Source organism: Oncorhynchus gorbuscha, linkage group LG11, assembly GCF_021184085.1.
Source record: "Oncorhynchus gorbuscha isolate QuinsamMale2020 ecotype Even-year linkage group LG11, OgorEven_v1.0, whole genome shotgun sequence".
Lineage (NCBI taxonomy): Eukaryota > Metazoa > Chordata > Actinopteri > Salmoniformes > Salmonidae > Oncorhynchus > Oncorhynchus gorbuscha.
Genome location: NC_060183.1, coordinates 79,414,391 through 79,434,498, shown reverse-complemented (window position 1 = coordinate 79,434,498; position 20,108 = coordinate 79,414,391). Strand labels below are relative to the sequence as shown.

General features: G+C 43.4%; 1 protein-coding gene across 1 annotated transcript in view; it reads right to left on the bottom strand.

Annotated features, from left to right (window-relative positions):
* Window positions 1–20,108, bottom strand: part of LOC124047733 (fibrillin-2) — a 222,716-nt gene that overhangs the window by 76,236 nt on the left and 126,372 nt on the right. The window contains exons 29-36 of the mRNA XM_046368037.1: window positions 15,736–15,861; window positions 14,058–14,177; window positions 9,309–9,437; window positions 7,665–7,790; window positions 6,558–6,680; window positions 4,898–5,020; window positions 2,615–2,740; window positions 1,647–1,769 (exon numbers count right to left, since the gene is read on the bottom strand). Coding sequence (XP_046223993.1) covers window positions 1,647–1,769; window positions 2,615–2,740; window positions 4,898–5,020; window positions 6,558–6,680; window positions 7,665–7,790; window positions 9,309–9,437; window positions 14,058–14,177; window positions 15,736–15,861 — 996 coding nt within the window. The remainder of the gene's footprint in view (window positions 1–1,646; window positions 1,770–2,614; window positions 2,741–4,897; window positions 5,021–6,557; window positions 6,681–7,664; window positions 7,791–9,308; window positions 9,438–14,057; window positions 14,178–15,735; window positions 15,862–20,108) is intronic.

Sequence of the window (20,108 nt, the reverse complement as noted above, 5' to 3'; positions counted from 1 at the left end):
AATATAAATATAAATATGATATAAATATAATATGAAATACGATCCCCAATGATCATAAATGATTTGTACAGCAGCTTCCATGAGACTTGGCACTTTGATACCACAAAAAAAAAAATCTCCCCATCATAATGTTGGAAAACTATGTAAATATGAAAACCATGAATCATGGTGGGTGGTGGTATTCAGAAACATCCCCAGAGATCCTACACGGTAAACCTCACCATTAAACACATTCTTCTACCAGTTTAAACCTTCAACCCCCATCCATTTTAGACTGCACTGACACCCCATAAAGGAGTGCATCCAGGTTAAAAGGTCATTTCATCTAATCTGGAGCAGAGCAGAGATTGCTTAGCCTGCTTCCAAAAATGGCACCCTACTCCCTATTTGGTGGAGCACGACATCGGGAATAGGATCCATCCCCACTGCTGGTTTAGGAGGATGACATCAGAGTTAGTCTGGGGTTAGTGGGACGATCAGACATGTGTCCTCAGTCACCTTACCTGGTCACGCAGATGGGTAAACAGAGAGAGGGACAGAAGGCTATACGGGAAGATAGATGGAAGGATGGACAGACAGGAATGTAGACAGACTGACTGACAGACTGACAGACTGACTGACAGAAATACAGACTGACTGACAGATTGACAGACTGACTGACAGATTGACAGACTGACTGACAGATTGAATGACTAAAACTGTGGTAACGTGGGTGAGATAGATTGGTAGACTGGTGGATAGACAGAGGGGCAGCCAGTCAACCAGCCAGCTAGCCAGAGGCAGCCAGCCAGAGCCAGCCAGCCAAAGCCAGACAGACAGCCAGTCAGTCAGAGACAGCTAACCAGCCTGAGCCAGCTAGCCAGCCAGTCAGAGACAGCCAACCAGCCTGAGCCAGCCAACCAGCCTGAGCCAGCTAGCCAACCAGCCTGAGCCAGCCAGCCAGCCTGAGCCAGCCAACCAGCCTGAGCCAGCTAGCCAACCAGCCTGAGCCAGCTAGCCAGCCAGCCTGAGCCAGCCAACCAGCCTGAGCCAGCTAGCCAGCCAGTCAGAGACAGCCAACCAGCCTGAGCCAGCTAGCCAGCCAGTCAAAGTCAGCCAACCAGCCTGAGCCAGATAGCCAGCCAGTCAGAGACAGCCAACCAGCCTGAACCAGCCAACCAGCCTGAGCCAGCTAGCCAGCCAGTCAGAGCCAGCCAACCAGCCTGAGCCAGCTAACCAGCCTGAGCCAGCTAGCCAGCCAGTCAGAGACAGCCAACCAGCCTGAGCCAGCCAACCAGCCTGAGCCAGCTAGCCAGCCAGTCGGAGACAGCCAACCAGCCTGAGCCAGCTAGCCAGCCAGTCAGAGCCAGCCAACCAGCCTGAGCCAGCTAGCCAGCCAGTCAGAGCCAGCCAACCAGCCTGAGCCAGCTAGCCAGCCAGTCAGAGCCAGCCAACCAGCCTGAGCCAGCTAGCCAGCCAGTCAGAGACAGCCAACCAGCCTGAGCCAGCTAGCCAGCCAGTCAGAGCCAGCCAACCAGCTTGAGCCATCTAGCCAGCCAGTCAGAGCCAGCCAACCAGCCTGAGCCATCTAGCCAGCCAGTCAGAGCCAGCCAACCAGCCTGAGCCAGCCAGCCAACCAGCCAAACGGACAGACGGTCAAGTCATACCTGTGCAGTTGCCTCCGGAGCGGTCCAGCTCATAGCCGTGGTTACAGATACAGCGGAACATGCCGGGAATGTTCTTACACGTGCCAAACACACAGATATTCTGGAAGGTACACTCGTCAATATCTGCAGAGAATCAGCAGGAGACAACGCAATCAACACATTTACCTTTTTACTTATTCATGGAAATGATCTTCATGTATATATGCAGTTATTCATATTTTGCATGTCCAAAGTACACGCAGTGTGTACACACACATGGGCCACTTTAATAAATAGATCACTAGTCACTTTAACAATGTTCACATATCTTGCATCCTTCATCTCATACTGTATTGTGTATACTGTATTTTATACCATCTATTGCCTCTTGCCTATGCTGCTCTGTCATTGCTCATCCATATATTTACATGTATATATTCTTATTCCATTCCTTTACTTAGATTTGTGTGTATTAGGAAGTTGTTGTTGGAATTGTTAAATATTACTTGTTAGATATTACTGAAATGTCGGGAACTGAAAGCACAAGCATTTCTCTACACTCGCAATAACACTCTGCTAACCATGTGTACGTGACCAATACAATTTGATTTGATTTTGAGGGTGTACAGTATGTCAATGCACTCGTGTTCCCAATGACGCCCTTAGGGGAAATGTAGTATTGTACTTGGTATTGTTATGTATTTACCACAAACCATCTTGTACAGGTTTGAATGAATAGAAACCTATGTTGCATCAATAATGGCTCATCGTTGAGGTGGCATTGGGCATTAGGGTGATGCTCTACACGATACAGCACTTGACGCTGGTCTGGGATCAGTTTAAAATTTTCCCCTCTAATAGTTAAGGTTATGATAGTGGGAGGGGAAGCTGATCCTAGAGCTGTACCTAGAGGAAACTTGAACCCGGAGCTGCTATACACTCTATGTTTGGACTGTGAGATAGATAGGGGACAGGTGCCAGGGACTCACCTTGGCAGGTGCGTCTGTCCAGGGCAGGGGTGAAGCCCATCTCACACTCACAGCGGTAACCCCCCAGGGTGTTGAGACACTGGCCGTTCTCACACAGATTCACGTTCTCTGCACACTCATCCTCGTCTGTCACCACATAGGGTTCAAACAGGGTTAACATCATATCTTCAAGACAATTCAGTGATGGAGAAGGACATTGAATTGTTATACAGGCCAATGCTCATACATCCATGGTTGAGAGGGGTTAGAGGATTGGAGAGTTAGAGGGTCAGAGGGTTGGAAAGTGTTGATGATTCCTGGGTCAGAGGGTCAGAGGGTTAGAATGTGTTGATGATCCCTGGGTCAGAGGGTCAGAGGGTTAGAATGTGTTCATGATCCCTGGGTCAGAGGGTCAGAGGGTTAGAATGTGTTCATGATCCCTGGGTCAGAGGGTCAGAGGGTTAGAATGTGTTGATGATCCCTGGGTCAGAGGGTTAGAATGTGTTGATGATCCCTGGGTCAGAGGGTCAGAGGGTTAGAATGTGTTGATGATCCCTGGGTCAGGGGGTCAGAGGGTCAGAGGGTTAGAATGTGTTGATGATCCCTGGGTCAGAGGGTCAGAGGGTTAGAATGTGTTGATGATCCCTGGGTCAGAGGGTCAGAGGGTTAGAATGTGTTGATGATCCCTGGGTCAGGGGGTTAGAATGTGTTAATGATCCCTGGGTCAGAGGGTCAGAGGGTTAGAATGTGTTGATGATCCCTGGGTCAGAGGGTCAGAGGGTTAGAATGTGTTGATGATCCCTGGGTCAGAGGGTCAGAGGGTTAGAATGTGTTGATGATCCCTGGGTCAGAGGGTCAGAGGGTTAGAATGTGTTGATGATCCCTGGGTCAGGGGGTTAGAATGTGTTGATGATCCCTGGGTCAGGGGGTCAGAGGGTCAGAGGGTTAGAATGTGTTGATGATCCCTGGGTCAGAGGGTTAGAATGTGTTGATGATCCCTGAGTCAGAGGGTCAGAATGTGTTGATGATCCCTGGGTCAGGGGGTCAGAGGGTCAGAGGGTTAGAATGTGTTGATGATCCCTGGGTCAGAGGGTCAGAGGGTTAGAATGTGTTGATGATCCCTGGGTCAGAGGGTTAGAATGTGTTGATGATCCCTGGGTCAGAGGGTCAGAGGGTTAGAATGTGTTGATGATCCCTGGGTCAGAGGGTTAGAATGTGTTGATGATCCCTGGGTCAGAGGGTCAGAGGGTCAGAGGGTTAGAATGTGTTGATGATCCCTGGGTCAGAGGGTTAGAATGTGTTGATGATCCCTGGGTCAGAGGGTCAGAGGGTCAGAGGGTTAGAATGTGTTGATGATCCCTGGGTCAGAGGGTTAGAATGTGTTGATGATCCCTGAGTCAGAGGGTCAGAATGTGTTGATGATCCCTGGGTCAGAGGGTCAGAATGGTCAGAGGGTTAGAATGTGTTGATGATCCCTGGGTCAGGGGGTTAGAATGTGTTGATGATCCCTGGGTCAGGGGGTCAGAGGGTCAGAGGGTTAGAATGTGTTGATGATCCCTGGGTCAGTAGGTCAGAGGGTCAGAGAGTTAGAATGTGTTGCTTTGGTTAAAAGCCTCTACTAAATGACTATACACAAACATCTATTTATTTACAAATAAAGCATTTAAGAGAATTCAATGTGAAAATATATGGACCTAGTATTGGTTATTACTAGAACACAGTACATAACAGTACCTAACACTGGTTATGACATGAACACCAACAGTAGCATGGACAATACGGACAAGTCAACTCTCTGCAGCTGTTTAACGGTTACCATGGTAATATACACTGAGTGTACAAAACATTAAGAACACCTGCTCTTTCCATGACATAGCGTGACCAGGTGAATCCAGGTGGAAACTGTGGTCCCTTATTGCTGTCACTTGTTAAATCCACTTCAATCAGTGTAGATGAAGGGGAAACAAAATCTGTGCCTTTGAACGGGGCATGGTAGTAGATGTCAAGCACCCCGGTTTGTGTCAAGAACTGCAATGCTGCTGGGTTTTTCACGCTCAACAGTTTCCCGTGTGTATCAAGAATGGTCCACCACCCAAAGGACATCCAGCCAACTGGACACAACTGTGGGAAGCATTGGAGTCAACATGGGTCAGCATCCCTGTGGAACGCTTTCGACACATTGTAGAGTCCATGCACCGATGAATTGAGGCTGTTCTGAGGGCAAAAGGTGGGATGCAAGTCAATATTAAGAAGGTGTTCTTAATGTTCAGTATACTCAGTGTAGACAGAGTGTGAGTGTGTTACCTGAACAGGTGAAGCCGTCTCCAGTGAAGCCCTCAGTGCAGGCGCAGCGGTAGGAGCCGGGTGTGTTCAGACACTTGGCGTTAGCACTGCAGTGGCTTGTCCCATTGGTGCACTCATCCATATCTACAATACACACACACACACACACACACTCACCACTGGGCTAGGGCTCTACCCAAGTTCAAATCGGTCCAATCAGAAAATGTCTAGCAACCAATTTCCGTATAGAAAGAGTATTCATTCTCATTTTGCTATATTTTCGATACATGAGTTGAATCCTAGCTAATACAAATTAATTTCCAGAATGGATTGTGTCTGAGCCTTGAGCAAGGCCCTAAACTGCACCTCGGCTGACTGCCCCACGGCGGACTGCCCCACGGCGGACTGCACTACGGCTGACTGCACTACGGCTGACAGTACCACGGCTGACTGCCCCACGGCTGACTGCACTACGGCTGACTGCACTACGGCTGACAGTACCATGGCTGACTGCCCCATGGCTGACTGCACCATAGCTGACTGATCCATAGCTGACTGATCCATAGCTGACTGATCCATAGCTGACTGATCCATAGCTGACTGCAACATGGCTGACTGATCCATAGCTGACTGCAACATGGCTGACTACAACATGGCTGACTGAAACATAGCTGACTGCAACATAGCTGACTGATCCATAGCTGACTGATCCATAGCTGACTGCTACATGGCTGACTGCAATATGGCTGACTACAACATGGCTGACTGCAACATGGCTGACTACAACATGGCTGACTGCAACATGGCTGACTACAACATGGCTGACTGCACCACGGCTGACTGATCCATAGCTGACTGATCCATAGCTGACTGATCCATAGCTGACTGATCCATAGCTGACTGATCCACAGCTGACTGATCCATAGCTGACTGATCCATAGCTGACTGATCCATAGTTGTATGTGTGTATCGGGGAGTGGGGTAAAAGCAAAAGTAATTTCCATGCAATGAATATGATCAAGTAGTCTTCTGCTTATGAACGGGGATTGAATTCTTGCACTCAACATGATTATTGTGTTGATTGTTGTGTTCATCTGACCTTTGAACCCTATTTTAACCTCTTTCCTGGATTCACAGTTCAAAAGGAATGCTGACTGCATGAATTAGCCAATCATTGTCTCACGTCAGACGGCGTCACTCCTACGACACGCTCGTCCCTCAACCGATATGTTTTAAACGCATTGGAACTGATCTCTAAAAATCTACATTTTGCCCATCCGCCTAACACTAGCTCCTAATTCTGAAAAAGAAATCACTCCGCTCTCGGTAGCTATGACGCACTAGTTGCTATGGCAAACCATGCTAGATCAGCTGAGCAAACCTGCTCCAGCTAGCAGCCTAGTGCAAGATTTTTGAAGGGCCATACAGTAGCTAGTTTGCCAGAAACCGACTGAATCCCTGTCAAGGCTCTGATGAAGATCAAAGATCTGAACACACATGTGCAACCATTAATGTATTTTGTGTTTTGCAGAGAAGTTGATTTGATTGATCATTATTTATTTTTCCCAAGATACAGTTCCTTTTTTTGACTAGTATCTTAGCCAGTGGAAAGTGTATATATTCAGTGTATGGATTGAAGTGTGTGGACTGAGCAGATGGAGGTTGGAGGCTGGGGGCCTACCTATACAGTTGACTCCGTTGCCCACCCAGCCGACACGACAGGAACAGTGGAAGTCCCCGGGGGTGTTGATACAGTTGGCGTTGACGTCACAGTTGTGAGCCCCGATCTCACACTCATCCATGTCTACACAGAAGTAGTGACATTCAGTAATTCCAATACAGGACATCTTACAGAAGCCAGAAGCCAAATATTGCTTTAATAAATTGCAATAAATCCACAATTAATGTTGATTTACAGTACCAGTCAAAAGTTTAGACACGCCTACTCATTCAAGGGTTTTTCTTTATTTGTACTATTTTCTACATTGTACAATAATAGTTGAAGACATCAAAACTATGAAATAACACATATGGAATCATGTAGTAACCAAAAAAGTGTTCAACAAATCAAAATAGATGTGAGATTCTTCAAAGTAGCCACCCTTTGCCTTGATGACAGCTTTGCACACTCTCGGCATCCATTTAAATACTTTACTGAATACAAGACTATTTCATTTAATGAGTTCCAAAACTCTACATCTTTATTTTGGTACTCATATGTACCAAATACCCTGAAGGTTATTCAACAAGCTATAGCTAATGGCTAATGTTAATTGTGTAAAAACCTTCTATAAACAAACATAACTAACCTTTCTTTGCCTGTTCATTAACTAGATACAGAGACTAGCTGCTCGACTTTACATGTTAGCTAAAGTTAGCTAGCTAACTAATCAAAATGTCTGTTTGCATTAATTGATTGACCTCAGCTTGAATACCACCATATAGCTAGCTATCTGCAGTAGCCTAGGTTTGTTCTCAGCCACTTATTATGACTGTCAGCCTGTTGCAGGCAGCAACAGCTGTGTTGTTGCTCGACCCGGTTAGATAGAACTCTGTGAGATTCGTCTGAAATGATGTTAGCAAAAAGGTAGCACATCGTTGGTTCTTAATAGACGAAAATGTGCACGCAAGGGCAATAAATTCTACATTTATTTAAAAAAAAAAGTAAGTACAATGGTCACTTAATGGACGCTACTCTGAAATCTCCAACGACCCTGTTACAAATCCAGCATGTGGTTCTTGGTAACGGCAGGACAGCTCATGACGAGTGGCAGGGAGTGTCACTCACCTGTACATCCGGAAGTTCCCTTCTTGACTGAGTAGCCAGGCTGACAGTGGCAGATGAATGATCCCTTGGTGTTCTCACACTCGCCGTGCATACAGATGTTGGCGTTCAGGTCACACTCATTTACATCTGGAGAGGGAGGAGAGGGGGACGAAGAGGAGTGGGAGGAGGAGGAGGACGGGAGGAGGACGGGAGGAGGAAGGAGGAGGAAGAGCAGGAGGAATGAGGAGGAAGGGAGGAGGAAGGAGGAGGACGGGAGGAGGAAGGAGGAGGAAGAGCAGGAGGAATGAGGAGGAAGGGAGGAGGAGGAGGAAGGGAGGAGGAGGAGGACGGGAGGAGGAAGGAGAAGGAGAAGGAGGAGGACGGGAGGAGGAAGGAGGAGGAGGAGGAAGAGCAGGAGGAAGGAGGAGGAGGAGCGGGAGGAAGAGGAGGAGGACGGGAGGAGGAGGATGGGAGGAGGAAGGAGCAGGAGGAGCGGGAGGAGGAGCAGGAGGAGGAGGGCGGGAGGAGGAAGGAGGAGGAGGAGCGGGAGGAGGAGGAGGACGAAGGAGGAGGAGGAGCGGGAGGAGGAGCAGGAGGAGGAGAAGGAGGAGGAGGACGGGAGGAGGAAAGAGGAGGAGGAGCGGGGGGACGGGAGGAGGAAGAGAGGGAGGAGGAGGAAGAGAGGGAGAAGAAGGAGGAAGGATGGGAGGAGGAGGAGGAGCGGGGGATGGGAGGAGGAAGAGAGGGAGGAGGAGGAGGAAGAGAGGGAGGAGGAGGACGAGAGGGAGTAGTTATAAATCTTACCCGGCACCGATCAAATTTCAGGTCTTGTGAGCATTCTGTGCAACTTTTGGCGCACGTTTACTTGAACTGAGTAGCCAGGCTGACAGATGAACGATCCCTTGGTGTTCATAGATTTAGACAGAGGCCAAGTAGGCTACCGTGGCTATGTGAACATGAAACCCCACCTCTTTAAGGAATACCTAGGATAGGTTATGTAATCCCTCTCACCCCACCCCCCCCTAAGTTTTAGATGCACTATTGTTAAGTGACTGTCCCACTGGATGTCATAAGGTGAATGCACCAATTTGTAAGTCGCTCTGGATAAGAGCGTCTGCTAAATGACTTAAATGTAAATGTAAATGAACATAATATAGGTCTACTAGAGTGATTTATATGACAAGACTACATTAACATTTGTGTGGTGTTCAATGTAAGCCTACATTCTTGACATTTAGCCACACCATATGATCCGATATGTGCGTGTGTGTGTGTGTGCACGCAGGTTTGCACCCATGTTCACGTGCACACGTGTGTGTATGAGCGCAGACATGTGTGTATCTGTGTGTGAGTGTGCTCCCGTGTAAACATGTGTGTATGAGTGTGTGTGTGTGTGTGTGTGTGTGTGTGTGTGTGTGTGTGTGTGTGTGTGTGTGTGTGTGTGTGTGTGTGTGTGTGTGTGTGTGTGTGTGTGTGTGTGTGCTCCCGTGTAAACGTGTGCTCCTGTGTGTGCTCCTGTGTGTGCTCCTGTGTGTGCTCCTGTGTGTGTGTGTGTGTGTGTGTGTGTGTGTGTGTGTGTGTGTGTGTGTGTGTGTGTGTGTGTGTGTGTGTGTGTGTGTGTGTGTGTGTGTGTGTGTGTGTGTGTGTGTGTGTGTGTGTAGATACCTATGCAGAGCCTCATGTTCAGGGCAGCCATAAAGCCGTCGTAGCACAGACAGTGGTAATCCCCTGGGATGTTAGTGCACTGTCCTCCGTCACATATGTCAGGCTCCTGCTCACACTCATCCACATCTGGAGACAGAGAGGGAGGGGGAGGAGGGGGAGGGGGAGGGGGAGGAGGGGGAAGAGAGGGAGGGGGAGGAGGGGGAAGAGAGGGAGGGGGAGGAGGGGGAAGAGAGGGAGGGGGAGGAGGTGGAAGAGAGGGAGAAGAACATGGGGGAGATGGCAGGAAGGAGTAAAAAAAGAAGGAGAGAAATGCAAGAGAGAGAAAACAAGAGATAAGGACAGTGAGGGAGGGAGGGAGGGTATAAAAGAGAAAGTTGGAGAGAGAGAGAGAGAGAGAGAGAGAGAGAGAGAGAGAGAGAGAGAGAGAGAGAGAGAGAGAGAGAGAGAGAGAGAGAGAGAGAGAGAGAGAGAGAGAGAGAGAGAGAGAGAGAGAGAGAGAGAGAGAGAGAGAGAGAGAGAGACAGACAGACAGACAGACAGACAGACAGACAGACAGACAGAGACAGAGAGATAGAAAGAGAGACAGAGAGACAGAGAGAGAGAAAGAGAGACAGAGAGAGAGAAAGTTAGAGAGAGAGAGAGAAAGTTAGAGTAGAGAGAGAGAGAGAGAGAGTTAGAGTAGAGAGAGAGAGAGAGAGAGAAAGTTAGAGAGAGAGAGAAAGAGAGAGAGAGAGAGAGAGAAAGTTAGAGAGAGAGGAGAAAGAGAGAGAGAGAGAGAGAGAGAGAGAGAGAGAGAGAGAGAGAGAGAGAGAGAGAGAGAGAGAGAGAGAGAGAGAGAGAGAGAGAGAGAGAGAGAGAGAGAGAGAGAGAGAGAGAGAGAGGGAGAGAGAAAGTTAGTGCACTAGACAGAACAGCCGGTGAGCAGCTGAGTAGAAAGTGTGAGTCAACTTCAGTCATCAGCATCTCTGACTGGCTGTCTGTCTGACTGGCTGTCTGTTTGACTGGCTGACTGGCTGTCTGTATGACTGTCTGTATGACTGGCGGTCTGTCTGTATGTCTGACTGTCTGTCTGTATGACTGTCTGTATGACTGGCTGTATGACTGGCTGTCTTACTGACTGACTGGCTCACTGTCCATCTGACTGGCTGACTGGCTGGCTGGCTGACTGTCTGTCTGACTGGCTCACTGTCTATCCGTCAGTGTCTGTCTGACTGTCTGGCCATCTGGCTGACTGGCTGCTTGACTGGCTGTCTGGTTGACTGGCTGATTGTCTGTCTGTCTGTCTGGCTGACTGTCCGTCTGTAAGAGTGATGGCTGCCCTGGACTGTATACCTTTACACAATACCATCCAGGCAATATAGGCTGGAATGGGGATGCCAGAGTTAGGGGTTACATACAGTACTGTACAGGTGGTACTGTACAATACTGTCCACTGTGTACTGCAGGTGGTATCAATATTGCTTGAATGAATATATCATACAGAGAGCTAGGTTTACGGAAGTGGTGGGATTGCATTATGCCCTTATTTTGAAATGTTGTCTTTAACAGTGGAGTCAATTCCATTTGAACTTTATGAATGGAATTTGACAAATTAAGTAACCAGGTATTTTATTCACATACTGTATAGAGTAACCAGGTATTATATACTGTATAGAGTAACCAGGTATTATATACTGTATAGAGTAACCAGGTATTATATACTGTATATAGTAACCAGGTATTATATACTGTATAGAGTAACCAGGTATTATATACTGTATAGAGTAACCAGGTATTATATACTGTATAGAGTAACCAGGTATTATATACTGTATATAGTAACCAGGTATTATATACTGTATAGAGTAACCAGGTATTATATACTGTATACAGTAACCAGGTATTATATACTGTATAGAGTAACCAGGTATTATATACTGTATATAGTAACCAGGTATTATAAACTGTATAGAGTAACCAGGTATTATATACTGTATAGAGTAACCAGGTAGTTTACTCACATACTGTATAGAGTAACCAGGTATTATATACTGTATAGAGTAACCAGGTATTATATACTGTATAGAGTAACCAGGTATTATATACTGTATAGAGTAACCAGGTATTGTATACTGTATAGAGTAACCAGGTATTATATACTGTATAGAGTAACCAGGTAGTTTACTCACATACTGTATAGAGTAACCAGGTATTATATACTGTATACAGTAACCAGGTATTATATACTGTATAGAGTAACCAGGTATTGTATACTGTATAGAATAACCAGGTATTATATACTGTATAGAGTAACCAGGTAGTTTACTCACATACTGTATAGAGTAACCAGGTAGTATATACTGTATACAGTAACCAGGTATTATATACTGTATAGAGTAACCAGGTATTATATACTGTATTTACTAACCAAGTATTATATACTGTATTTAGTAACCAGGTATTATAGACTGTATATAGTAACCAGGTAATATAGACTGTATATAGTAACCAGGTAGTACAGACTGTTTAGAGTACCAGGTAGTACATACTGTATATAGTAACCAGGTAGTACAGACTGTATATAGTAACCAGGTAGTACAGACTGTATATAGTAACCAGGTAGTACAGACTGTATATAGTAACCAGGTAGTACAGACTGTATATAGTAACCAGGTAGTACAGACTGTATATAGTAACCAGGTAGTACAGACTGTTTAGAGTAACCAGGTAGTACAGACTGTATATAGTAACCAGGTAGTACAGACTGTATATAGTAACCAGGTAGTACAGACTGTATATAGTAACCAGGTAGTACAGACTGTTAAGAGTAACCAGGTAGTACAGACTGTATATAGTAACCAGGTAGTACAGACTGTATATAGTAACCAGGTAGTACAGACTGTTTATAGTAACCAGGTAGTACAGACTGTATATAGTAACCAGGTAGTACAGACTGTTTAGTAACCAGGTAGTACAGACTGTATATAGTAACAGGTAGTACAGACTGTATATAGTAACCAGGTAGTACAGACTGTATATAGTAACCAGGTAGTACAGACTGTATATAGTAACCAGGTAGTACAGACTGTATATAGTAACCAGGTAGTACAGACTGTATATAGTAACCAGGTAGTACAGACTGTATATAGTAACCAGGTAGTACAGACTGTATATAGTAACCAGGTAGTACAGACTGTATATAGTAACCAGGTAGTACAGACTGTATATAGTAACCAGGTAGTACAGACTGTATATAGTAACCAGGTAGTACAGACTGTATATAGTAACCAGGTAGTACAGACTGTATATAGTAACCAGGTAGTACAGACTGTATATAGTAACCAGGTAGTACAGACTGTATATAGTAACCAGGTAGTACAGACTGTATATAGTAACCAGGTAGTACAGACTGTATATAGTAACCAGGTAGTACAGACTGTTTATAGTAACCAGGTAGTACAGACTGTATATAGTAACCAGGTAGTACAGACTGTTTAGAGTAACCAGGTAGTACAGACTGTATATAGTAACCAGGTAGTACAGACTGTATATAGTAACCAGGTAGTACAGACTGTATATAGTAACCAGGTAGTACAGACTGTATATAGTAACCAGGTAGTACAGACTGTATATAGTAACCAGGTAGTACAGACTGTATATAGTAACCAGGTAGTACAGACTGTATATAGTAACCAGGTAGTACAGACTGTATATAGTAACCAGGTAGTACAGACTGTATATAGTAACCAGGTAGTACAGACTGTATATAGTAACCAGGTAGTACAGACTGTATATAGTAACCAGGTAGTACAGACTGTATATAGTAACCAGGTAGTACAGACTGTATATAGTAACCAGGTAGTACAGACTGTATATAGTAACCAGGTAGTACAGACTGTATATAGTAACCAGGTAGTACAGACTGTATATAGTAACCAGGTAGTATAGACTGTATATAGTAACCAGGTAGTACAGACTGTTTAGAGTAACCAGGTAGTACAGACTGTATATAGTAACCAGGTAGTACAGACTGTATATAGTAACCAGGTAGTACAGACTGTATATAGTAACCAGGTAGTACAGACTGTATATAGTAACCAGGTAGTACAGACTGTATATAGTAACCAGGTAGTACAGACTGTATATAGTAACCAGGTAGTACAGACTGTTTAGAGTAACCAGGTAGTACAGACTGTATATAGTAACCAGGTAGTACAGACTGTATATAGTAACCAGGTAGTACAGACTGTTTAGAGTAACCAGGTAGTACAGACTGTATATAGTAACCAGGTAGTACAGACTGTATATAGTAACCAGGTAGTACAGACTGTATATAGTAACCAGGTAGTACAGACTGTATATAGTAACCAGGTAGTACAGACTGTTTAGAGTAGATGCGAACCAAATGATGTGTTTAGAACAGACTGTCTGTCATAGTAAGCCATTGTTGCAGTACAGACTGTTCTGAGTAACCAGGTAGTACAGATTCTGTATATAGTAATATCTGAGGTAAAACAGACTTGGTCTTATTGAATGAAAATAAGGAAAACAGGTAGTATTGGACTGTAATAAATAGAGTGACATGTTACCTAGCATGTTATTGAATGTAATACAGACTGTATATAGTAATGAAGGTAGTAAAGACTGTATATAGTAACCAGGTAGTACAGACTGTATATAGTAACCAGGTAGTACAGACTGTATATAGTAACCAGGTAGTACAGACTGTTTAGAGTAGATGCGAATTGAAATGATGTGTTTACCAGAACAAATAGCTTCTCTCGTCTGTCATCAGTGCATAGCCATTGTTGCAGCTACACGTATAACTCCCCTCTGAGTTGGTGCAGTGCAGGTCACAGCCGCCATTCTCAATGGTACACTCATCAATATCTGAAAAAAATCACACACACAGTTGGTCTTATTGAATGAAAATGAAGGAAAACAGGCTAGGAATGTTATTGGATGTAATAAATAGCTAGCATGACATGTTACCTAGCATGTTATTGAATGTAATACATATCTAGGATGACATGTTAGCTAGCATGTCAATGAATGTAATAAATGGCTAGCATGTTATTGAATGTAATAAATAGCTAGCATGTTATTGAATGTAATAAATAGCTAGCATGTCATTGAATGTAATAAATTGAATGTAATAAATAGCTAGCATGTTATTGAATGTAATAAATAGCTAGCATGTTATTGAATGTAATAAATAGCTAGCATGTTATTGAATGTAATAAATAGCTAGCATGTCATTGAATGTAATAAATAGCTAGCATGTTATTGAATGTAATAAATAGCTAGCATGTTATTGAATGTAATAAATAGCTAGCATGTTATTGAATGTAATAAATAGCTAGCATGTCATTGAATGTAATAAATAGCTAGCATGTTATTGAATGTAATAAATAGCTAGCATGTCATTGAATGTAATAAATGGCTAGCATGTTATTGAATGTAATAAATAGCTAGCATGTTATTGAATGTAATAAATAGCTAGCATGTCATTGAATGTAATAAATAGCTAGTATGTTATTGAATGTAATAAATAGCTAGCATGTCATTGAATGTAATAAATAGCTAGCATGTTATTGAATGTAATAAATAGCTAGCATGTTATTGAATGTAATAAATAGCTAGCATGTTATTGAATGTAATAAATAGCTAGCATGTCATTGAATGTAATAAATAGCTAGCATGTTATTGAATGTAATAAATAGCTAGCATGTTATTGAATGTAATAAATGGCTAGCATGTTATTGAATGTAATAAATAGCTAGCATGTCATTGAATGTAATAAATGGCTAGCATGTTATTGAATGTAATAAATAGCTAGCATGTCATTGAATGTAATAAATGGCTAGCATGTTATTGAATGTAATAAATAGCTAGCATGTTATTGAATGTAATAAATAGCTAGCATGTCATTGAATGTAATAAATAGCTAGCATGTTATTGAATGTAATAAATAGCTAGCATGTCATTGAATGTAATAAATAGCTAGCATGTTATTGAATGTAATAAATAGCTAGCATGTTATTGAATGTAATAAATAGCTAGCATGTCATTGAATGTAATAAATAGCTAGCATGTTATTGAATGTAATAAATAGCTAGCATGTTATTGAATGTAATAAATAGCTAGCATGTCATTGAATGTAATAAATAGCTAGCATGTTATTGAATGTAATAAATTGCTAGCATGTTATTGAATGTAATAAATAGCTAGCATGTTATTGAATGTAATAAATAGCTAGCATGTTATTGAATGTAATAAATAGCTAGCATGTCGTTGAATGTAATAGCTCTAAGATTGATTTCTCAAGAGTACAAAAGAAAAACAGAACTTTAGAACATGTAAACCTGAGTAAATGGCACGTAGCATGACATCATATATAACATATGACTCATCTTTTATGTTGTAAGGTAGAGTTTAATGACCATACCTATGCAGCTCTGTCTGTCAGGAGTTGCTTGGTAACCAGAGTCACATGAGCAGTGGTAGGTACCGGCCACATTCACACACTGGCCGTTCCGACACAAGCTGACGCTCTGCTCGCACTCGTTGTAATCTGTGTAAGATAACATTCGTGAACACATGCTAAATTACTCAAAATGTAAATAAATATATCAAAATAAACCCTGTCTTTCAAAGATAATTCGTAAAATTCCCAAAAAATTCACAGATCTTCATTTTAAAGGGTTTAAACACTGTTTTCCATGCTTGTTCAATGAACCATAAACAATTAATGAGCATGCACCTGTGGAACTGTCATTAAGACACTAACTGCTTACAGACGGTAGGCAATTAAAGTCGTAGTTATGAACATTTAGGACACTAAAGAGGCCTTCCTACTGACTCTGAAATATACCAAAAGAAAGATGCCCAGGGTCCCTGCTCATCTGCGTGAACATGCCTTAGACATGCTGCAAGGAGGCATGAGGACTGCAGATGTGGCCAGGGCAATAAATTGCAATGTCCGTACTGTGAGACGCCTAAGACAGCGTTACAGGGAGAAAGGACAGACAGCTGATTGTCCTCGCAGTGGCAGACCACGTGTAACAACACCTGCACAGGATCTGTACATCCGAACATCATACCTGCGGGACAGGTACAGGATGGCAACAACATCTGCCCGAGTTACACCAGGAACGCACAATCCCTCCATCAGTGCTCAGACTGTCCTCATTAGGCTGAGAGAGGCTGGACTGAGGACTTGTAGGCCTGTTGTAAGGCAGGTCCCCACCAGACATCATCAGCAACAACGTCGCCTATGGGCACAAACCCACTGTCGCTGGACCAGACAAGACTGGCAAAAAGTTCTCTTCTCTGACGAGTCACGGGTTTTGTCTCACCAGGGGTGATGGTCAGATTCGGGATTTATCAATGACGTAATGAGCATTACACCGAGGCCTGTACTCTGGAGCGGGATCGATTTGGAGGTGGAGGGTCCATCATGGTCTGGGGCAGTGTGTCACAGCATCAACGGACTGAGCATGTTGTCAGTGCAGGCAATCTCAACGCTGTGCGTTACAGGGAAGACATCCTCCACCCTCATGTGGTACCCTTCCTGCTGGCTCATCCTGACATGACCCTCCAGCATGACAATGCCACCAGCCATACTGCTCGTTCTGTGCATGACTTCCTGCAAGACAGGAATGTCAGTGTTCTGTCATGGCCAGCGAAGAGCCCGGATCTCAATCCCATTGAGCACGTCTGGGACCTGTTGGATCGAAGGGTGAGAGCAAGAGCCACTACCCCCAGAAATGTCTGGGAACTTGCAGGTGCCTTGGTGAAAGAGTGGGGTAACATCTCACAGCAAGAACTGGCAAATCTGGTGCAGTCCATAAGGAGGAGATGCACTGCAGTACTTAATGCAGCTGATGGCCACACCAGCTACTGACAGTCACTTTTGATTTTGACTTTGTTGATTTTCACTTTGTTCAGGGACACGTTATTCCATTTCTGTTAGTCACATGTCTGTGGAACTTGCTCAGTTTATGTCTCAGTTGTTGAGTCTTGTTATGTTCATACAAATATTATGTATGAAAATAACATAAACAGTTTGCTGAAAATAAACACAGTTGACAGTGAGAGGACATTTATTTTTGTAGTGTCGATTTCCCACACACCGATTAAGCCTAATTCTGGGTTAAACAGTATGCGCAACGGAGAATCTTCATTGAAAGGGTTTACATTGTACTGTATCAATATTTGTGTTAAGAAAAGGACGAAGAAGATGAGAGAGCGAGTGGTGGGAAAAATGTCCGCTAATATAAACGCCACAAAAGAAACACAAGACATCAGGTGATTAGCCTTATGACCTAGCAATGCAATGACCTAGTAACACTGGACATAACCTACTCAGAAGGACTAGAGGTGAATGACAACATTTGACGGGGCCTTAAAGGGGAAATATGTGATTCAAACAACGACAAAGTGGGCACCCCACCATTTTTGAGGGGTAAACAACTGATGGATGGGGCTCAAGAAATGTAACCAGTCATAAATTCACAGTGGGAGATATGGAGGCAAGGACCGACCATTCATTGTATCAAAAGTATAGCTTTAACCGTGTGTTGAAGCTATACAGTGTTTGTTTACAATTACATTGTTTACAAACAACGGAGTAAAACAATTGTATATTTTGGGTTATGATGGGGTACGTCAGTTAAACTAAGCTCATTGGGCATTAATTAGTTATATCCTTAAATAATCAATGGCTATATATCATTTAAGGCCAGGCACCACAGGCACCACAGGCACCACAGGCACCACAGGCACCACAGGATAAAATGACATTTATTTATATTAGTATTTTCAAAAAATAAAAATAAGAATCAAAAAGTTGATGTCGATGTATATTTTTGTTTGTTTATCATACTACCGTCATCATATTGTCACGCCTTGGTCATTGTATTTTGTGTTTTTGTTATATGTTTGGTTAGGCCAGGGTGTGACATGGGTTTATATGTTGTTTTTCGTTTTGGGGTTTGTAGTATTTGGGATCGCGGCTGATTAGGGGTGTTGTATAGGCTTGGCTGCCTGAGGCGATTCTCAGAGTCAGGTAGGTGATTTTCGTTGTCTCTGATTGGGAACCGTATTTAGGTAGCCTGAGTTTCGCTTTGTATTTTGTGGGTGATTGTTCCTGTCTCTGTGTAGTTTCACCAGATAGGCTGTAATTAGGTTTGTCTCTGTGTAGTGTTCACCAGATAGGCTTTGTTGTTTTTGTTGTTTTTCTATTGAGTTATTTCATGTATCGTTTCGTTTTCGTTCATTAAAGATCCTGAGTAACAAACACGCTGCATTTCGGTCCGACTCTCTTCCTTCAACAGACGAACGCCGTTACACAAAATGTCATGAAACCCCCTTTAAATGGACTTATATCCATCATTTCAAAGCTCACTACATTGAATCAGACATCATTTAAAAGCCCATTTTATAGATATTGTTACAAACTGGAGTCTGGACTATATGTAGTAACTTATTTGGAAGAGATGAGGATTAGATTTAAATAGGTGTTTGGTGTTTGATAGTCTAAATTCTGTGTCTTGGTCTTTAACTGCCATTTTCCAAAAGTCAGAATCTTCCCAATAGCCAACACATTTTTCTCAGCTTCAGAAACATCTGTTTTTACCTAAATGTGTGTGGCTAACCACAGATGTGTTCTCCACTTATACATAGGAAATTGTTGATATTTTGTCAATTTCTTTTTCTAGATGACATTTTCTTCTGAAAAATGTGACAAAAACAAGAATCCAACATGTCTAATGAGAAGAACCCTATATGTTATTGAAAAGAACCCTAGATGTTGTTGAGGAGAACCCTACACTTTGCCAGTGTGTGTCTTGGCGACCTGCCCCTCCCCCCTCCCAAGCAGAGGCTACTGTACTGACAGTACAAGCTTGATTGAGAAGATAGGAAGAGACATTATTTAATTAGCTAGAGAAGAATGGACTATATTTTCAATGCTAGTTAAGGATACTGTAGGTAAAATTATCACATTTGACGATGGATTTATTAACTACAAAAAACTAAGATGTGTTTTTAATTCTGTTGCCGCTCTGCACACACAAGCTTTGTTAACTAACTAGCTTTTCTGGTCCAACGTTAAGTCAACTCTGAAGTTCAAAGACATTCAAAGTTTCTCCATAGAAGCCGTACCTCTGTAGATATAATTCTGTGGGCCTAATTCAGATAATGCAGGTCATAACAAGATACCCAACGCTTCAAGCCTCCTCCTCAACTCTCTCTCGCTCTCTCCCCAAGAGAAAAATGTCAGTCGCATCTTGCGCCATAGGCTACACCTGTCTGTCCTTCGCGCACGTAAAAAACTAGCTTGTGTCACACCCTGAGCTGTTTCACCTGTCTTTGTGCTTGTCTCCACCCCCCCTCCAGGTGTCACTCATATTCCTCATTATCCCCAGTGTATTTATACTTGTGTTCTCTGTCTGTTGTTAGTTCGTCTTGTCAGGTATTTTCCAGGTTGTGTTTCAGTCTCCCTGCTTTCTCAAGTTCTGTTTCCTAGTTTCGCCAGTTCTTACCATTCTGTTTGCCCTGACCCCAAGCCTGCCTGCCGTTCTGTACCTTACTGACTCTGCCCAGGATTACGGACCTCTGCCTGCCTTTAACCTGTCTTTTGCCTGCACCGTGGTTGGGTCAATAAACATCTGTGACTCTAGCTGTCTGCACCTGGGTCTTATCCTGTTCTGATAGCTTGCCTGCTCTGTCCGCAATGAATGGTGAAGTAGTTTAATGAGCTGGTCATATTTTTTGGGTTCTGAACTTTATTTTGCTGGTCGCAACAGTGTAATGGAA